Below are 19,888 nucleotides of genomic sequence, written 5' to 3'. Positions count from 1 at the left end.
TTCACCTCACAATTTTTTTAATTTATTTTATATTTCAATGGGAATTAAACATTTTACATTTTTTTTCAACCATTTAATTATTTCACATAACTAATTAAAATTTCTCAAATCATATTAATTTAGGATTAACAAAGTACTAAAATTGAAAAAAAAAAAAAAAAAAAAAAAAACAATCTGCATTTAATAATTACTCGATATTATATTAAAATAAGAGGTTTGAATAACTAATCTCTTAAAAATGTGTATTTTGTTTTGTTAGGTTTAAATAATTATGTTTTTAAAGGCCATAATTTTGAAAACCAAAAATAAAAATTTGATGCATTTAAATTAATAAAAAGGGACCATGTGAAAATTGGCCCAAAAATTAGTTATAAAATAGACTAGAAGCGCGTATGCTTTTATTCATGCACATGGAAGTAATATTCTCAATATAAAAATTAAAAAAAAAACCATAATAATTATTTAATTTATTTTAATGCTTTTTTTTTATTGTGCAACTTGCAATTTAATTTAATTTTTAGGGAGAGAAAAAAAAAAAAAAAAAAAAAAAAGTCTATGGTTTGGTAGAGAAACAAGACTTGTAAGTATGCGAGTAATCTCAACTAATACATTGTTTTTTAGTTTCATTAAATTTGGGGAAAATTTAATGAAACTTTAATCAATTAATTACTTTAATTTAATTTATAATATGAATATATTAATTGGATTTATTACCAAATTTTGTCTCTTATAACAAAAAAAAATTAAAGCAGAGGGAAGTCTAATCAATGTAGCACCGCTTCTAGAGACATTTAAGGTCCACTTTTTGGTGTAATAAATTGGTGCATTAAATTTTATGTCTTCCCACATCCTCCAAACTTTGTCCTTTTTTTATTTCTAAACTCATTTAATTTTTTTCATTCTCTTTTTTTTTTTTTTTTAAATTTAAAAACTTCCATTAATATTATTCCATTATAGAATCTATTAACTTCATTAAATTTTACCCTTCATTAATTTTAGAGATTTGAGGGAATATAATCAATTTTATTTCTTATGGATATTTATATAACAACTACATATTAGGGAGCTGCATATTTACCCTACTTTTTATTTTTTATTTTATAATAAAGGTAAATATAATAAGTGTATGGGTCACAAAAAATATAGGCCCATGGGCCTAAGGCCTTTTAAATTCCTTGTCCGAGTTAATGAGATCATATGGCCCATTGGGCCATGCTCTCATTGCAACACAGCCCAACAAAAGTTTTTTCCTTTTTATTTTTTCAAATAAAAAAAACAAAATCATAACCGTTGTTCCATACATGTTTGCCAGATTTGAATTATCCAATTATATAAAGAAAAATGAAAGCAATGGCAGAAAGGTTATTGACTCATTATTTAATTTTAATTTTTTGAATTTAAATAATTGGAAACTGACACAACGTAGGGAATAGGGATGAATCAGCATATAGTAATGGCTAAGAATCCCTTGAAAAAGGGTACTAAACCCCACTTCTTAATCATACTTAAACCCCCTTTAATTACCACTTTCTTATGTCACTTTCATACCTCTTCTCTTATCCTATAATATTTCCCTTCACTACTTTATTTATTTTTTTATTTTATTGCTAGTCTATTTCGATTTTATACGTGTCATTAATTTTATTGTTCCATGTGTTTTGACCTCGATATGTCATATTAATTCACTCGAGGACGAGAGAGATTTTGATGTCTCTCTACGTAGTTTCATATATACCTTCCTTCCACGAACCATTTGATTATTATTATCTTTTATTTTTTTTAGCTCGATAGCTTGGAAGTTAAGAGGATTTAGACTTAGACCTTTGACCTCTAAACCAATAAATAGAAATATTTTTTATTTATTTATAAATATATGAATAATTCAAAAAAATAACTCTTAAATTTTATTATTGTCGTTTCTATAGATAAATTTGTAGGGAATAAAAGTTAACCTGACAAAATTTGGGTAAACACATAAGGTTAGTCTCTCAAACTTTACGCGCTATGTTTATCCATATATCGATGTTCAATTTTTTTTTTTTTTTTACCTTTCTTCTTCGAACAAATTTTACCGTTTTATCTCGTGAAAGTCCCAGCTGTTATTGTATTTGAATTTTGGGTTCTCGACCACATCCTAAATATAAACCACATAAAATATTGAAAAATAATAATAAAATAGAAATGGAATCTTGGTAAAATATCTGAATTATATGATCGATTTGAAGATCCCTGTCACACTTATCTACAATTTCACATTCAAAACTGAGAAAAATAATTTAAAATATATTCACACGCACAACGCTGAATTAAAATTTATATATATATATATATATAGTTTGAAGGACAGAGGGAGCATGTGAGATCCACATTAATATTTGAATATATATAAAAATATTTAAATATCGGACATTTTTAATTTAATATAAAAAAGAATACTAATTTTATAATAATTTGTGGAAAAATGGAAGACATAATGATAAATGGAAAAGGTTGAGCATATGAGACCACATAAGTTGGGAAATAAATGGACATAACATGCCCCGTAGGGTCAATTTTGTTCCTAGAAAATAACCCCACAATTTTATTTTATTTTATTTTATTTTATTTTAAATAATCAAATCATATATTTTGCTAAAAATATTAATTTACTACATTAATTATAACTCTTTTATTTAATTCAAATTTGATCTTAAAAAAAAGAGAAACCACCACGAAATTGTAGTGCTCCAAAGTTGCACATTTCATTTGACTAATTAATTATTTAATTTCATTTGACCCTACAAGACACTATAAGTCAACTATGATTTTTTCGAGGCATTAACACCGCGTTTGGCTACCACATTATTTACCCAAAAATAATAATAATAATTGATTTATCCACTTTTTAAAAAAATTTATTTTATGTGACATTATATATTTATAAATTACAAAATCTAAATGGTTAAATAATAATTGTCAATTAGAGGTAGTAAATTAATGGAATAATATTAAAGCTTATGGCTTTCAACCCAAATAATGAATAAAAAAAATAGCCCACTTATGGACTGATTGCTAAAACAATAATAAAAAATCATTTAGTAAATAAAAATATCCCGTTTATGGGTTAATTGCTAAAATAATTTATTTACTATAAAAAGGTAAGGTCGTATTTTGGTGGGTTTGAACAAGAGGTGAGTAATGGATGAAACCCATAATTAAAAAAAGATGCAAACTTTTTAAAGGATTAGTTTGAAAATAAGGGAGGAAATGGACAAAATAGGTGAGAGTGTTAGAGGTATGACACTAATCTTGGGCTTCAAAAAATTCCCATTTGTTTAAAGCATAGGGAAGCATATTTAATTGGGTGGAGGGTTTGTTTAGTTAAATTAATGCCATTAATTGTCATTAGCAAGTAGAATGGGACCAAGATAATATTACTTAATATCGCACCAACATTGTTAGGCCATGCCATTACAGCCCATTAATTAAGATATTAAAGATAATAATATGGCTAACTAACCCTACTTTTGCATCTCATTTTGCCTCCCACTAACACCATATTTAATCAACATCATTATATATTTATGTATTTAGTGACCTCTTACTCCCTCTTCTCCCTCATTTCATTAAGATTTTTATCATATCCTTGTCCACTGCTAGCGGATACTGTTCTCTTTGGACTTCCTTTTCGCTCTTCTCTCTGGAATCTCACAATCCACTCCCTCAAGGGCTCAACGTTCTCGTTGACACTCGTTTCCTTCTCCAATCCATGTGGAACCCCTCCAATTCACCTCTTTTCGGGATCTAGCATCCTTGTTGGCACACCACCTCATGTCCACCTCCTATGGGGTTCAACCTCCTCGCTAGTACATCGCCCGATGTCTGGCTCTGATACCATTTGTAACAACTCAAACCCACCACTAACATATAATATCCTCTTTGGACTTTTGGACTTTCTCTTCGAGGTTTTTTAAACGCGTTTGCTAGAGAGAAGTTTTCATACTTTGTTCTCCTCCCCAAACAGATCTCACATCTATGGTTTAATTAAAATTAATATTTTTTAGTTTACAAATGGACTTTTCTAATTGTTATGAGTAATTACTTAAAATTACGAATTTGAATTTTCCTACCATTTAAGCTTGAATTTGCTAGGGCTATTGTTTACATCAAATTTGATTTGTCCATCTTTAATTTTATTATTAATATTTAATTTATTAATTTATATAATTTATGGTATATACTAAATTTGTATTATAAGATTAATTATCATCTAAAATTAAATCTAATGACTTAATCTAAAACTACGGTCAGAATAGAATTTTATCTTAAATAAAAATCAACATGACAATAATCTAAAACGATACGAGCTCGACTAAGACACTTATTTAGATTAAGTTTAAAAAAACAATATTTAAACACTGACTTTTTATTTAATATTCTAACAAAATTTATACTCTATCTGTAATATTGCTTTGAGAGCCCATAGTAATTTTAAAATATAGGATAAATTTGGAGTTATATAATGTATTTTTTTTCTTCAGGTTTTTAGGTCATAATTAATAATGGACTGATTACGTTGGTTCCTGTTATAAATAAGTATAGTTTTAATGTAACGAAAGATTAATGTCCACATGAATATCAGCTAACACGACCATGAAGTGGCCAAACAATTTTTTTTTTTTAAATTATTATTATTATTTTTATAATGAAAGAAGAGACTTGGAAGCTGACAAAATTGAAACCTTTAATTTAAAAATAAAATATAATAAAAATGGGAATGATGAAAAACCCATAAACAGAAATACAGTATAATATTAATTAAAAAAATTAAAAAAGCTTAACCTTCTCATTTAAAATAATAGTATTGAGAACCGAGCCCAATGGGGAAAAAATAAACAAAAATAGTTAACATTTTTTATATACTTTAAATTTTTATTTACGCTAACGAATACTATCAATACACTGTATCTTCGATCTTGATTAAAAGGTTAGAGATTCAAATATTTATCTAATAAATAATTAATATTTATTTAATAAATAATTTAGTATAAAAACATTTTTCATTTGCTAATTATGGCCATATATATTTAAAAAATGATAGTTTTTTAAGAATAAAATTAAAATTAAAATTAAAATTAAAAATAGAAAGGTTTAAGTGGGCACCTATTTGATAGATAAAAAGACAACATTTTCCTTATACTAAGACAACATTCTAATCTCCACAAATAAATATTAATTATTATTTTATTATTTTATTATTATTTTATTCTGTCTGTCATTCCATACCTTTCTCGTTTGTTATACATCATTTTGTTCTTTTTTTTTTTTTTTTTCTTTTTCTTTTTTTAATACATCATTATAAAAATGCAAAATAAATACAATTTCTCAAAAAAAAAAAAAAAAAAAAAAAAAAAAAAAAAAAAAAAAAAATCCGCCCTATAAATTCCGTCTTTCCTATTCTGCCTTCTCCATCAAACTTTCGAGCTCTTTCTCTCTTCCATTTCAATGGCAAAAGTGTACCCTCAAACAGCGCAGTCGCCTTCGTCGTCGTCGTCGTCATCGCTTTGTTACGAAACAGAAACCTTCACGATTTGGATGAAATCTCTTATTTACCACACAAATGGCTGCACCGTCTACGATTCCAATGGCGACATCGTCTACAGAGTCGATAACTACAACAGAAAATGCCGTCGCGAAGTTTTTCTCATGGATCTCAGAGGCAACGTCCTCTTCACCATCAGAAAAATGGTGAGACAAAAATGGCGGTTTCTCTGATTTATTTCGTTCTGATTTCGATGCTAAATCCTTGAGTACCGTTCGATTAATTGTAGTTCTGGATTAATTTGTGCAGAAATTTTCGATTCTCGGAGGATGGGAAGGATATCGATGGATCGATTCAGAGAGAAGTACAAGCCCTAGCTTTCGAGTGATGAAATTGTACAGATCAGGATCGAGGAATCAATCGGTCTGTGAAATTACTGTAGGATTTGAGAGGTTTTCGTTGGTGAAAATGGATGGAAAATTGGCTTTCAGAATAATGAACATCAATGGAGAAGTAGTTGCAGAGGTTAGTAGTGGAGTGTGTGGAAAATGAATCGAATCGAATCGAATCGAATATCATTTCCTTTGGTTTTCTCGGCTGATTTTCCGTCGTGCCAAACAGATTCTAACAGTTTGAAATTGTTTTTGGCGTGTTTTTCAGGCGAAAAGAAAAGTTTCTTCGAATGGAATTCTATTGGGAGATGATGTGTTGAGTTTAAATGCAACTTCTCAGATTGAAAGATCTCTGGTTATGGCATTGGTTTCGGTTTATGGTTTAATCCGTCGCCAAATGTAAAATTATATACAAAATTTGGTTTTTATTTTATTTTATATTATTTTCCTCTGTCTCTTTTGAGGATTCCCCGATGTGTATACAACTTACAGATTTTGGTTTCTATGTGAACGATTAATGTAGAAATTACAAAGGAATACAATTAATAATTTCATTCATTAATTCCTGTTATCTCTCTCTCTATATATATTAAAAAACCAAAGGACTTTTAGGTAAATTTGTGACTTATTTACTTTTTTTTTTTTTTTAATTCAAATAATTCTGATAGTTTTATAACTCCTTCATAAATAGTTCATACTCATAAATAATCTTTGTGATTATTTAGGAGAGATTTTATCAAATTATAACAATTTAATTTAATTTTTAAAATTAGAAGAAATAAATTCTCATTTTTGTTAATATTATATAAGTTAAAATTTTAATTTATTAAAAAGAAAGTTATCCTTAACTAAAAAAAATTAAAAAAAAATAGAAAGAATGTTATCCAAAGGGTAATTATAAGCCAACAATTTTTGTTTGAATTAATATGTGATATGATATAAACTCATTTTCGTGGTAATAATTAAATTAGTTTGTGGTAATTTAAATCTCATTTAGTTACAATTTCATTCGTTATAGTTAAATCATTTACTATTTTTTTATTTTATTTTAAGTAAATAATAAAATAAACTGAACAAAGCAGTTACTAGACATTGAAATAAAAATCAAAATGTTTATAAATAAATTTGTGAAAAAGAGTATATTTTAACTTAATTGAAATATATTGAGATTAACTATTTAACTATTATTTAATTCATTGAAAACCTCAATATATTTCTAACACGTTTTTCTATAGGTGAATTACGACTTTCTAAAATAAATAAAATAATAATAATTAATTGTTTTGAAAGAAAAATCAATTAACACAACATATTAAGATAATTTGAAATTTTAATATATTCTTAACCTCGGGAAATGATATTATACAAAATATATATAATTCACAAATTTTCTCCGTCCAAAATGTCTGCCATTATTATTATATAGTTTTAATATTTTACATGAGCATATATATATATATATATATATATATATATATAAATAAAGCAATTAATGTCCTTATATTAGCCATTGTAGACAAATTTAAGGTTCTAAATTCAAAATTAATTTGAAATTATCTAATTCAAAATAGGAGAGATATATTAAAAAAACTTATTTTTTATCGACTTTCAAATAAAATTATAATTTTTAATACAAAATTTATAAAATTTCAATCGTGAATATTTTATTCTGCTAATAATTTTATATCTTTAAATATCATAGTTTAAAGCACTATTTAATAAATAAAAAAAATTAGAAGCTTCATGTTAGATTAAACTTAAACATCATAACATGTATAGAAGTGAACAATCATATCATCAAACCAGTTTAAAATTAATTTTTAAGAAAATTAATTTAAATTAGAAAAAAAATCAATAAAAATCGTAAGCCCTATTTCATTATATTATACATTATAGAAAAACATAACTTCAACGTGACAATCATGATGCCAATTGCCAACACACATATTCCAAATCCCTAATAACTTTGATTATTAGTTTGATGGTTTAGGGTTATCCAACTCAATAATTCCTCTTTTAAAATTGACCCATTTCTAATATGCAAAATTTGGATGAGATTGCTTAATTCTCCGTTCCCTAGTTATCATGTCGACTAATTAGACAAAATTAATAGTCTTAATTTTTTTTTTTTTTTTTTTTGTTAGGATAAGATAATCAATTTAATTAAAAGTAACGATATGACTAAATCAAAACAAGAGGCATCGAGTTGTTTTTAGAAGACTTGAGAACGAGAAAGATGAAAAAGAGAACTCTTCTTTTCTCGTAAAAGGTAAGCAAAAGCTTTAAAACATGCATGTATGTTAACCTTTTTCTTCTCTAAATCCAAACAATCTAGGTTGTCTTTTTGACTTCGTTAAGAGGAATTAATTTTTATTGTTTTTTTAGTCGCACCCTAATTTGATGGCCTTTTTGGGTACTAAGATGTGACGTAACAAATAAGGTATGAGTTTTGCGTTTTGGGTTTTGGAGGTCAATCATTTTATCAATGTGAAAACTATAAACTTAGATATTGGCCAAAGCCTCAAGCAACTTTGGTAGAATTTGTATTAAATATTTTATTTGGTAAAGTTTTGAATTTTTATTTTATAAATTGAAAATACTTGTGTTCGGCTTCAAGAATTGGAGGCCCAAATATAGAAAGAATGGGCGTTTTGATTCTCTTGGAATATTGGAATTTTGAGGATTATGTTTTTTATAATAATTCGGAATGGTAAGGAGTTTATGGAAATTTAGATAAATAGAATTCATTAGATATACAATATTTCATGAAAATATAAATTTGTAGGCATAATTCAACTTAGTTAAAATATATAATATCAATAGACTTGATTAACATTTCTAATCGGCTCTTAAACTATTTATCCAATTTATTTTACAAGAGGTTGGAAAGTATTTATTATTATTATTAGATTTAAATAAAATAAATCACAATATAAATATAAAATTAGATGTAATAATCTTGAATAATTTCTAACCTTTTGTTGTGGTTGTCAATTAAGTTTTGCATTTCCAATAATAATGTAATGGATAAATTCAATACCCACCAAATTACAATCATGGCAACAAACCTAAAGGCAAGCAAGTCATGATCAAGTAGAGCTTTTCCATGTGATTAAAATACCAAACTCGAGATATTTAGGAGTCCTACTGTATACCAAACCCAAGATATTTAGGAGTTCTATAGTAATTTAAAAGTCAATTCAATGCATTTTAACAAATAAATAATTAAAGTTCAACCAGTAATGATACTTCCTATCCTAATTATTGATTCTAATTTCTAAATTGAAATAGACAGCATGGCCAAAATTCATTACTCTATTCTGAAAGAAAAATAAAATAAGAGGATATTCTTCACAAAAATTATAACACACAATAGTAATAATAATACAATTGGAGGATGTATTCCGGATATTAATTAAGAAAAGAAAGTCGAGAACCTCAACTAGTTCGAAAATCAAATCTTCCAGCCTACATCGAAATCATATCATAAAATTTAAGGAAAAAAAAACAAAACTATATGTCCTCATGCATGATTAACACGTTGAATCCCATTAAAGGAAAAAAGAAAAAAACAAAGCTAATCAACTCAATCCCACGAATATCTTCTCCTATTTTTAAGTTCCGACTTGAAAGTTTCACACACAAATTAAGATATTGCTGAAGGATCATGGAGGCCCAAAAAGTATTTGGGAGAGGAGACAGAATCTTCTCTCCCAAATGGCTAAAGGTTTCATTTTCTGCAGTTTCTGTCTTTGATGGTGAAGCAGCCTGTTTTCCTTGCATGACAGCTGATTTAAAGGCAGTGACTTTCACTGTATGGATGAAGTCCCTGATCATGCAAGGAAATGGCCTTACTGTTTTCAATGAAAATGGTCAGGTTGCTTATCGCATAGACAATTATGATGAGAAGAGAAGCAGGGAAGTCTTTTTGATGGATCTCAGAGGGAAACTTCTCTTTACGGTGCGTCGAAAGGTGGGTTTCCATGAACAAGGACTGAATATTACCGTGTACATTTCAAGCACTGTTTTTCCTCATTGATTCTTTTTGGTTTCCTTTGGCAGAGTATTTGGTTTTTATGTGATTGGGAAGGATTTAAGGAGGAGGACGTAAATACAGAGGAAAGAAAACCATTCTTTAGAGCGAAAAAGATTCTCAGAGTTTTCAGTAATAAGTTAAGCTGTGATGTAAAATTATGCGGAGATGAATCTCAGGCAAGTTTGTGCTATAGGTTTGAGGGATTTGGGGGCAAAATAGCATTCAGAATATTAGACAGCCGGGGAGGACTTGTTGCAGAGGTAAGGCTTTTTGTTTCAAACTAAATTGACAAAATTTCATAGTTTTAGGGTTTACCTGTAGGTCTAACCTTGAACCCATCTTTTTAAACCATTTATTATTTACATGGTCTTTATGGACCATTAGGTCAATTCATGGTAGTTCCTTCCATACACTGCATCGGTATCATATGGTCCATTTAAGGCTTAAACCACAAGATTTAATCGAATTCTATTGGTTTTTCCCACTTGTAGTTGATGCATGACTTTAGTCACGCTCACTTGTTATGAAATGAAGTAAGTATCATTTGGGTTTGTGCAGGCAAAGAGAAAGCAATCATCTCTAGGAGTTCAATTGGGAGAAGATGTTATGAGTTTGGTCCTATTACAGACTAATTTAGATCATTCCCTTATCATGGCTCTTGTCACTATGTACCTGTTGATTCAACGTAGAATATGATTCATTTGTTTCAACATTGAGAAAAGGAGACAAACCTGGAACAATGCCTGAAAGACTGACGTGTGTTTGCTTCCCATAGTCAAGCTTGCAAATTGGATCCAAAGTATCCAGCTTCTTGACCAATTTGTCCGTTTGCCCTTCAAATATTTCAAGAGAACTAGAGCAGCCATAGAAAAGTATAGAATGGAATTCTTTTGGTATACCTGTAAAGCGCATTCTTGCATGCTTACTTTTACACTGGATGTTATGTCAGTGGATTTCTTATATCAGACAAGGTATGGTTGGTGGTTTCTGGACCACCCCAGTTGCTTCAGTTATGAGGCTTGGTGGGATGAATTGTTTGTCAAATGCCACTGCCTGCAACAGACTTAATTACTGGAACTTCCCTGCAAAATAAAAAGGTTTAACCATAGGAGATCTAGTTCTAATTTCACAAAGGTCCTTTTCTCCCCTTTCCCATCCCAAATTGTTGACCATGGAATAATAAAAGGAAAAAAAGAAAGAAAAAAAAAACTCGTGTATTTCATGACAAGCTCGGGAAAATAATTACAGAATTTAAAAATAAAATAAAGAAAAGCTCAACAGACCAAAAATATTTGACTCACTCGGACAGATAATGTCCAGATGAGGACATTTCTGGATTCCCGTTTGCTTTTGCCTTTTTTTTTTTTTTTTTTCTCATCTTTTTTGGTGGAGGAGGGGGCTATATAATTTACAAACAAATTATTTATTTACTCTAACATAATGTCTTGTGTGGTATCACGCTACTTTTTTTCTGTACTACGAAATAATTACTAGATCTTCTTGTAATTTTTAAGACTACGAAGAGTCATTACAAGCTGTTGTCTTTCACCTTCTACCTCTGCAAACTTGAGACTTATCTCTGAATATCTCTCTTGCATTTCCTTTAGTTCAATTTCCATTAATTTGTTTCTTTCCCTTAATAATTCTAATTCTGTAGAAAAATGGTCATAATTGGTATCGCTGTTGTCAAGTTCGCAGGCTTTCATTTCTGTCTCTGCTGAAATTTTATCATTCCTGCGGAGAATAGAACAAGGAAGAGGAATCAGGAATTGATTTTTTCTTTTGTTTAATTGGACAACCAGAATCAGAGGATGAGAAAATTTTTTTGAAGAGAGATTATTATCTGTTTTTTAACATACCTCCCAACTGATACGAGGTTCCCATATTCTACGGATGATGAAGAGTTTGTGTTTTGGCCTTGGTTCACTACTGTATCCTTGGTCTTTTTCATGTTGCTTCGACACCTATTCACCTGTTTCCAAATACATCATGAGATGTTATTTAACGACATACAATTATATGCAACTTCAAAGAAAATAATGAGTAACCTTGAGATCCAGATATTTCTACGGAAACAAGCATGAGTATGAGAAAGACTGCCGAACACGAGAAATCCAGACACCAAAAAAGTAAATGGTGAAATCAATGTCAATATTATCCACATTTACCTCTGTAATCAGTAAAGTGTGTGTTTTATATGTAAATGAAAAGGAAAACGTTACTTTTGACACACCTATTGAGGTCAGAATCTGCATGTCTTAAAATAATGCGTATTTCCTACCTCTTGATATGTGCTAGTAGGAACAGCTTCTTCCAATTTGCACTCCAATTCTTCAATTGTGTGCTGAAAATCCATCGCCTTTTCTGAAATTCTACTTGCCAGAGTTTCTATGGCGTCTTCTTTCAAACACACCTGTCTCTGGAACGGAAAATAGGATCCATGAATTGAATAACATAATTGAAAATTAAATCTACCATTTACAGAAACTTCCAAAACAAAATATTGATGCTTGGCTTGAAAACATAAGCGATCATGCATCATTCATGCGAAAATCTCCATTTGACACTACGTCTTTTGATTTTAATGTATGAGGGGGTCTCGAGGATACCTCAAGCAACTCAATTTTCTCCCTAAGATCTGCGATTTCCTTTGGGCTACTTTCTGGAGTAGACGTATTTTCTGTAAAAGTTTCATTTCCATCACAGGCTGATTTGTGTTCATCGCTGTACCAGAGCATGTCGACACCGTTGAACTCTTTCACCTTCTTTAGGTCATCATTTAACTGAGAGACCTGATGTCTAAGTTTATCTTTCTCTATCTCCCCTTCGACCAAAGAATGTTTTAAGTCACTGAAGTGATCTCTGAGCACCTCCAATTCTGTTTGTAGACATCCCATTGATACCTCATATTCATCCTTCCGATGCCTTATTCTGTTTAACTCGTTTTGAAACTTCTCGCCTTCTTTCATAAGCAAAGCAATGGTTAATACCAGCTCATTTCTTTCCATGTTTTTGTTCTGGATCCAGCTCTCGCTTTCCTTGAGTGACCTATTCTCTGTTGTGAGCCTTTCAATTTCAAACTTGAGCGAGAAAATCTCCCGAGAGAGAGATTCGCAAACCTCTTTTTGAATGTCCTGTTTTTCAAGGAGCTTGGACTTTGTATGAAGTTCTAACAACATCTGTTCAATCCGACTTGTTTGCAACTCTACTACGTTTGAAAGTTCACAGAGCTTTACCTCATACTCGTTCTTCACGGATTGAAGCTCTTTACTAGTAGACGCAAGTTTTTCATCTAATTGAATTTTCTGCAGTTGCAGCTCGATAGATTCTGCCACTGCTTTAGCAGCTACCTTCTCATTTGCATCAAATATCGAGGCTATCTGCATTGAAAGCCTCTTGAGTTCCTCTTGGAGCCTCTCAGCTGTATCAGCATTTCTCCACCTTGTCTTTCTCAAGTCCTCCTCTGCTAGGATGGCTCTTTGCTCCTGCTCAATTTTGACACGTGTCATTCCTTCTAGATCAGCCACAAACTTTTCAGCTTGCTGCTCCAGTTCTTCCTCCAAGGACTGGATATGGGCTTCAAGTTCTTTTATGGTGCTCAAAGAACCAGAGAAGTCTTGGGACCGCTGCTTAAGCTCCCTCTCCAAGTGGTCTATGTGCGTTTCCAGCTCTACTATGGTAGCGGAAGGCGTGCATTCTTCATTCATGTCGAGTTTCTCTTCCAGTTCACATTGCTCCAGTTTATATGACATGCCATGATTTTCCTGTTTCAGTATTTCATAGTCAAGTGCTAGTTGTTCCATATGCATTTCTAATTCATCCTTTTCTCTCTTGTAGAATTCTACTTCACTATATAGGTCAATAACCTTTTGTTCCAGAAGATATGTTTCATTTGCATTACTATGCTGCTTAACAAGCTTTTCTAATGCCTTCTGCTCCTCATCATCCTCAGATTCACACTTCGAGATAGAATTATAAAACTCTTCAGCATTCTCAGAAAATCTTGATCTGTCATAGAGATGGACCTTTTCACCTTTTTTCTGATTTAACATTTCCTCTAGGTTTCGCATTGCAAGAATCAATTCATCATTAGATTCCTGGGTCTTCTGGAGTTGTAGTCGAAGATTGACATTTAATTCCTTCTCCTGGTTTAGTTCTTCCTTCATTTCTTCCAGAAGAGCAGCAGTTTTCTTATCCTCCAATTCCCCGCTGGTTTTGGATTTCGCTTTGAGTCTCTCGCACTCCACCCTGAGTGAATCTCTTTCCTCTTTCAAAATGACAATTTCTTTGGACAGATCCTGACCCCTTTTACTTTCTTTGACAATTTGTTTTCGAAGCGTCTGTAGTTCCAATTCTGAAACTTCTGCCTGTCTGGAAGAACCAACAAGCTCAGCCTTGAGCTTTTCAATCTCAGTATCTGCATCTCTTTCAGACCTCGTAACCAATCCAGACCTTTCTCTAGGAGGCATATCATCTGATGGTTCATCTACGCTCACTACATGATCGGAACCAAGGGACCACATTGATTGTGATCTCTGATTCTCTTTATCAGTGGTTGTTGAAAGGAATGTCACTGATTTCTGTGGAAGTGAAGATAAACTAACAGGCTGAAGATGGTTATTCTTTCTCGCTCTATGTTCTCGTGGAGTATCAAATCCAGAGCTGCTCTCAGAGCTTGACAATGTAATATCAGATCCACTTGATGCTCTACAGTTACCGTTCAGTTCGAAATCATGACGGTTCTTGCCAATCTGCTCATCCTATTAACACAAAGAATAGGAAAGAATTATAGCGACAATAGCTGTGGAAAAACTCAATTGATTAGTCCATAAGTTAAAAGCTAGTCTAGAAAACTGGCCATGAAATCTCTGAAAAACAGTAAAAGAGAGAAGGTGCTTAGTATGCTAGTTAGAAATGGAGCCTTACTTCAGTACAATTGTTTTTAGTGCATTCATCTATTTCACTATTGCTCAAGAATGATTTCAAGTTTGTTTCTTGAGATCTAACGCTGACATCATCAAAATCCTCCACCTCTCTGTAAAATATCAGTCAAACATTAGCAAAATAACCTCTTGAATCTTTGCAACTACTAAAGGAATAATACTCGAAACCATAGATTCACACCTTGGCTCAATTTTAGACTGCAACCTCTGTATCAAAACCTATGAAATGACAGAAGCAAAAGTTTAATTAACACTGGATGATGAAACTTCAGAGCTCAACAGACTCCTAATGTTCCAAAAGACTAAACTCCTTGTTAAAAATGATAGATTCACACAGAATTTCAAATTAAAAGTTGAAAATACTCACGTGTAAAACTGCATCCGAAGTTGAGTTCTTTAGGGGAAGCGAAATGGAAGAAGGTTTTGTGGCATCCGCATAATCAGCTAAGTTGATAGAAACCTCCCCAAACACCTTAGATTTTGCCCGTCCCTACATGAATACCCCAATTAAACTGCAAATGTAGTGTACATTATAATTGACAACAAAATAAATAGAAGGTAGACCTTCCATACATACCGTTGAGACGAGGAAATAATAGATTTTCTCATTGATCTTCCCAGATTTTGTGTCCCGCACGAACTTGAGTGTTTCATAAACTGGTTTTTCCCATTTGCAATATCCATCACAAACTATGCCTTTATCCAGTCTTGCTGTTGCCTTTCCCACATCTCCAGGAACGATGGATAACGTCAATGCATCCACCACTGAGTGTGACACCTGAAATCAATTACATTTACAATCTTCATAATCCAGTCCAGCCAAACAATCTTGCTCTGTTTGCAGTGAAGAAAACAACAAATAGAAAGGTTCACGGGCACGCATGTATTAGTCCATTTCTATCCTGTCCGTTCAAATCGACAGAAAAGTCTCAAATCCATTAATACTCTAATTTATCAGCTCCAAGTGGAGGACATCAACGACTCAGACACTGCTCTCATTTCCAGCTAACTTCAAGTAATGCTCCAAACTCCATAACACAAACTCAATCTAAAACCAGCTATATGTAATTGAACACCGGAAGAGAAACTTCCAAAATCAAGGTCAATGTCCAGGCCAAAAGCGAAATCATAAAAAAAAAACAAAACAAAAATCAATAATCTCAAACATACCTTAGTGACATGAAACTGCAACTTAAACTCCGCCTTCACCTTATTCTTCTCACTCCTCCATCTCCCTGACTTGAACATCTCCACCTATCTCCGGCACAGCTTGCGCCGGCGACCAGTTCAGAGCAGATGTTCAAGCTGCGACCGGAACCTCATTTCTGCAGCAGAGTGAGCCGTTAAAGAGCAACAACAACAAAGCGATTAACAGAGTAGATAAACCTGCAAGGGAGCGGGAATCGGAGAAGAAGATAAATTATAATGAAATTTCACATTAGAAAAGCTTAAGAATGAACCTGCAATTCAACAAAGATGGAAGATGACCATGACACGGAGGAATTTGGGAGATCTGAGGGATTCTCTTACTGTCCTCTTTCGAGGGAAAAAAAAAAATGGATAGAAAAATTAAAGTGGAAAAAAATATTTTATTTTTAAATTTATATTCATTTATTTTAAGTTTGTTTTCTCTTGGAATTGAACAAAAACACAGAGAGATGCGTAAAATAGCAAAAATAATTGGTGGTCTGACAGTTCTGCCCCTGAGCATTTCAAACTTTTCTGTGACATTTTACTTTTATGCCACGTGTCATCCAGCTAGGAAAATATTGACTCTTTTATTATTAAATATACAATTCATAATTTCTTTTATTGGCCAACAATTTTATTTATAAAAAAAAATAAAAAAAAAAAGTAAATGCTTCTTCTGTCACCAATCCATCCAAAATTATAATTTAATTAATAAAATACTCGCAAAAAGTCACAATATCTAGGTTTTTTTTTTTTTTTTAATATAATAAATAATATTTAAAAAAGAATTCCAGTACCATTTATTGGAGCCTTTAGCCCCATCCCTAATAAATTTATCTGTCTATTTTATTTTACAGAAACAAATAAAATGAAAGTGACAAAATAAAATAATAAAATATCATAGGATTCTTTTGGATTGATATGATTAGGAGAGCCATCTTTCCTTTCCTTGTCCCATGCGCAACCCTATATTTCTTCCTTTAATTTCAACTTTTTCATCTCTCTCTTGACCTTATGAAAACAAACAAATAATATACGTTAATATATTCCCAAAATAAGAATATTTATATTTATATTATAAGTATAAGTATTGTCAATTTAATACGTATATTTTTTTATTAAAATTAAAAATATATATAGGAAGAAAAGGCCAATTTTGAATGATTTTGAGTTATTATTGTTGTTAAATGATTAATGAAAATTTAACTTGCAGTAAAAATAGAAATTGACTGTCAAAACTAAATTAGTATATTTCTGTAAAAAAAATTAAAAAGCTTAAAACTAACAATAAATATCTGAAAGGGCATGAGAAATATTAAAGTTTATGGAAATAAAAAGTAAATGATATTCTGGGTAACTTTTATATTATATGTAAATAGGAAAGAAAGAGATGGGGCATTCTGGTCATTCTGATTTTTGTTTGTTGTTGGGTGTCTTTTAAAAGAAAAATAAAAAAATAAAAAGCTGGCTTACTAGACGACGACAGAAGGGACGTAACGTAAGGGAGCGATTTCCAACGGTCGTTAAATGAAATTGTTTTAAATATTTTTTGATATTTTTAAAATGACAAAATTGATTTGAAGCCCTTGTCATTTACGCTTTTGCCCCACAACTTCACATATTTACAACCCAAGACAAATTACAGAAAATGAAAATCACAGGCACACGATTTAGGAATAATAATTTTAGTTTCGCGGGGAAGAGTAATCCATGCCTCGTTGGCAGTCTTAAGCCAACTCACTAACGTTGACGTGTAATAGTATTTATTACGCTAAAATTATAAAATTGGCCAATATAATTTTAAAAATTTGTTAGTTTGGAAGATTTAATTTAATAATTGATCTACTATATTGGTAGACTAAATTTTTATTATAATAGCAAGTGAATTTAGAGAAAAAATTATCAAGAGTAAAAATGGTCACAAATATTTAAGTTTACGAAATTGGGGGAATGTTCTTCTTGGAGTGTTCTATAAAAATAAAAAAAAATAAATAAATAAAATAAAATAATAGGTGGAGGAAAGAGAAAGAAGCAGCCATTTGACTTTAAAGAGAGTCATGAGAGGAGCGTGAACTAAGAAGGTCAGGATTGTCAATCGGAGAAATCCACGTGACCCTTGCCCTGTCGGTAAGAGCTCCACGTCATCCGCTCTTCACGGATTTTATTCTCATTTTGTAATTTACGTCGTAATCAAAATCATGTTTTATTTTAATTATAATTTTTTACTATGAATATTTTAGATGATAATTAATTATTTATTTTTTTAAGCTTGAAATATAAAGCCAAAATAGGTGAAAGGTTACTCGTGGGGAGGCAAGACCCAAATTTGGTAATGGAATAATTAATGGAAAAGGGACCTAGCAATGTCAATTATTAAGAGCAAAGCAAGTGGAGCCTATGGCTATATAATTGTACCATATACGAATGCAAGCACATGCCCCTTTGTCACGCTATAGGAAAATTGTTGTCTTTCCTTTCTCTCGTTTACCACTAATATAATTTTAAAAAATGTAAAATTTTGCAATATAGTTCCAATTATAAAATTGCTCTTGTTTTATTCGTCCAATTTTTAGAAGAATCATTTATGGTTCATTAAGTTCAACCGGGTTTAATATTAACTCAATTAATTAAGATATTTATTTAAGTTTAAAAAATATGGTGTAAAATTTTGGATAGATGATTAATAAATGTTATTAAAATTATTGGATGTGAAAATGTCATGTTAATTAAATTGTAACAAATATTGGTAAGACTATTGCATGTGATAATGTCATCTTAACAGGTAATTGTTTTTCCACGTTGAAGGTTGAAGGAAGTGTAAAGAAGAGGGTAACTCAGAAAAAAGGCTGTTTTTGATGCCTATGGAACATGAAATCATGGCCTTCCTCCATTTTCTTTTCAGTGGGCCTCTTTCAATAATTCTCCATTATAAAATTATCCCTCCACTCACTAAAAACCTAATATAATATATATATTAAAATAAATTAATTAATGTTTTTTCTTCCAAAATAATTCATTAATTACCATCCAAATATCTTTCTCAGTCATTTAATTCATAAGATTACTCTCATTAATAGAGTTCATCTTCTAATTCTATGACAAGCAAAAATTACGTATATTTTGATTTTAATTCTTTTTAGAAAAAAGTATGAACTTTTGACTTTATTTTTTTCACATGAATATGATTTGTCATTGAAATAATGAAGGTCCACTTTATTTCTTTTTGTGTAATGTGACAATGTGAGATTTTTCAGTTGAATGTGTTACTAATTGTCCATGATTATTGTATAGCTTCTCCAAACAAAAAGATCACAAAAGGGATTTTTTTATTTATTTATATTTTTGTCCATTTTATCTCCCACCCCAATTATCCTAAGTTTTTTTTTTAAGCTTTTGTCTCGTACTAACCTTCAAGAGTCGCATGTTTTTTGGTCTAATTTTCAGCTTTACAAATTGATTTTTGTTGAATTTTTTGAAAATTGAAAATTTCATTAGTGTATGAGTTAGATGTTTTTTGGTTGGGTTAACCTAATCAACCTGAAAATAAGGTTACAGACTAACCCAATACTACTTTATTATAAAAAAAAAAGTTAAGCTAACTACTGTGACTTATAAATGTTTGATATTTAAATTTTATGAGATTTTTATTAATATTTTTGTTTTTAAATATAGCCTAACAGCTTAATCCGAAACCATTTTTGTTTGTGGTTGAGATGGGTAAGTGGGACATTGTTGAAGTGTTTGGTAAGATTTTGTGCTTTTAATCCTATATTTCCACACCATGTGACAAATCCATCATCCAAAA

The 19,888-nt window shown here is 30.8% G+C and overlaps 3 protein-coding genes across 4 annotated transcripts; 2 read left to right on the top strand and 1 right to left on the bottom strand.

Annotated features, from left to right (window-relative positions):
* The first annotated feature begins 5,439 nt into the window (after positions 1-5,439).
* Positions 5,440-6,471, top strand: LOC111794990 (protein LURP-one-related 4). Its single transcript, XM_087124042.1, has 3 exons — positions 5,440-5,727; positions 5,831-6,046; positions 6,182-6,471. Exons 1-3 carry the CDS (start codon positions 5,485-5,487, stop codon positions 6,314-6,316), a joined length of 594 nt encoding a protein of 197 aa, XP_086980168.1. The 5' UTR covers positions 5,440-5,484; the 3' UTR covers positions 6,317-6,471.
* Positions 6,472-9,580: 3,109 nt separating this feature from the next.
* Positions 9,581-11,158, top strand: LOC111794768 (protein LURP-one-related 4). The gene is made up of 3 exons (XM_023676905.2): positions 9,581-9,886; positions 9,976-10,209; positions 10,508-11,158. Exons 1-3 carry the CDS (start codon positions 9,581-9,583, stop codon positions 10,643-10,645), a joined length of 678 nt encoding a protein of 225 aa, XP_023532673.2. The 3' UTR covers positions 10,646-11,158.
* A 195-nt stretch (positions 11,159-11,353) lies between these two features.
* On the bottom strand, positions 11,354-16,511 carry LOC111795269 (uncharacterized). 2 transcript variants are annotated; one of them, XM_087124040.1, is made up of 10 exons: positions 16,353-16,511; positions 16,063-16,217; positions 15,470-15,670; positions 15,260-15,382; positions 15,074-15,111; positions 14,876-14,984; positions 12,559-14,709; positions 12,231-12,368; positions 11,809-11,921; positions 11,354-11,683 (listed from the first exon to the last, which is right to left on the bottom strand). In XM_087124040.1, exons 2-10 carry the CDS (start codon positions 16,138-16,140, stop codon positions 11,440-11,442), a joined length of 3,195 nt encoding a protein of 1,064 aa, XP_086980166.1. In that variant the 5' UTR covers positions 16,141-16,217; positions 16,353-16,511; the 3' UTR covers positions 11,354-11,439. The 2 variants fall into 2 exon arrangements, with proteins under 2 accessions (XP_086980166.1, XP_086980167.1); XM_087124041.1 differs by having other exon boundaries at positions 12,231-12,362.
* Positions 16,512-19,888: the final 3,377 nt, after the last annotated feature.

Source organism: Cucurbita pepo, chromosome 5 (assembly GCF_057944985.1).
Source record: "Cucurbita pepo subsp. pepo isolate OVF chromosome 5, ASM5794498v1, whole genome shotgun sequence".
Classification (NCBI taxonomy): domain Eukaryota; kingdom Viridiplantae; phylum Streptophyta; class Magnoliopsida; order Cucurbitales; family Cucurbitaceae; genus Cucurbita; species Cucurbita pepo.
This window is presented reverse-complemented; position numbering and strand designations above follow the sequence as displayed.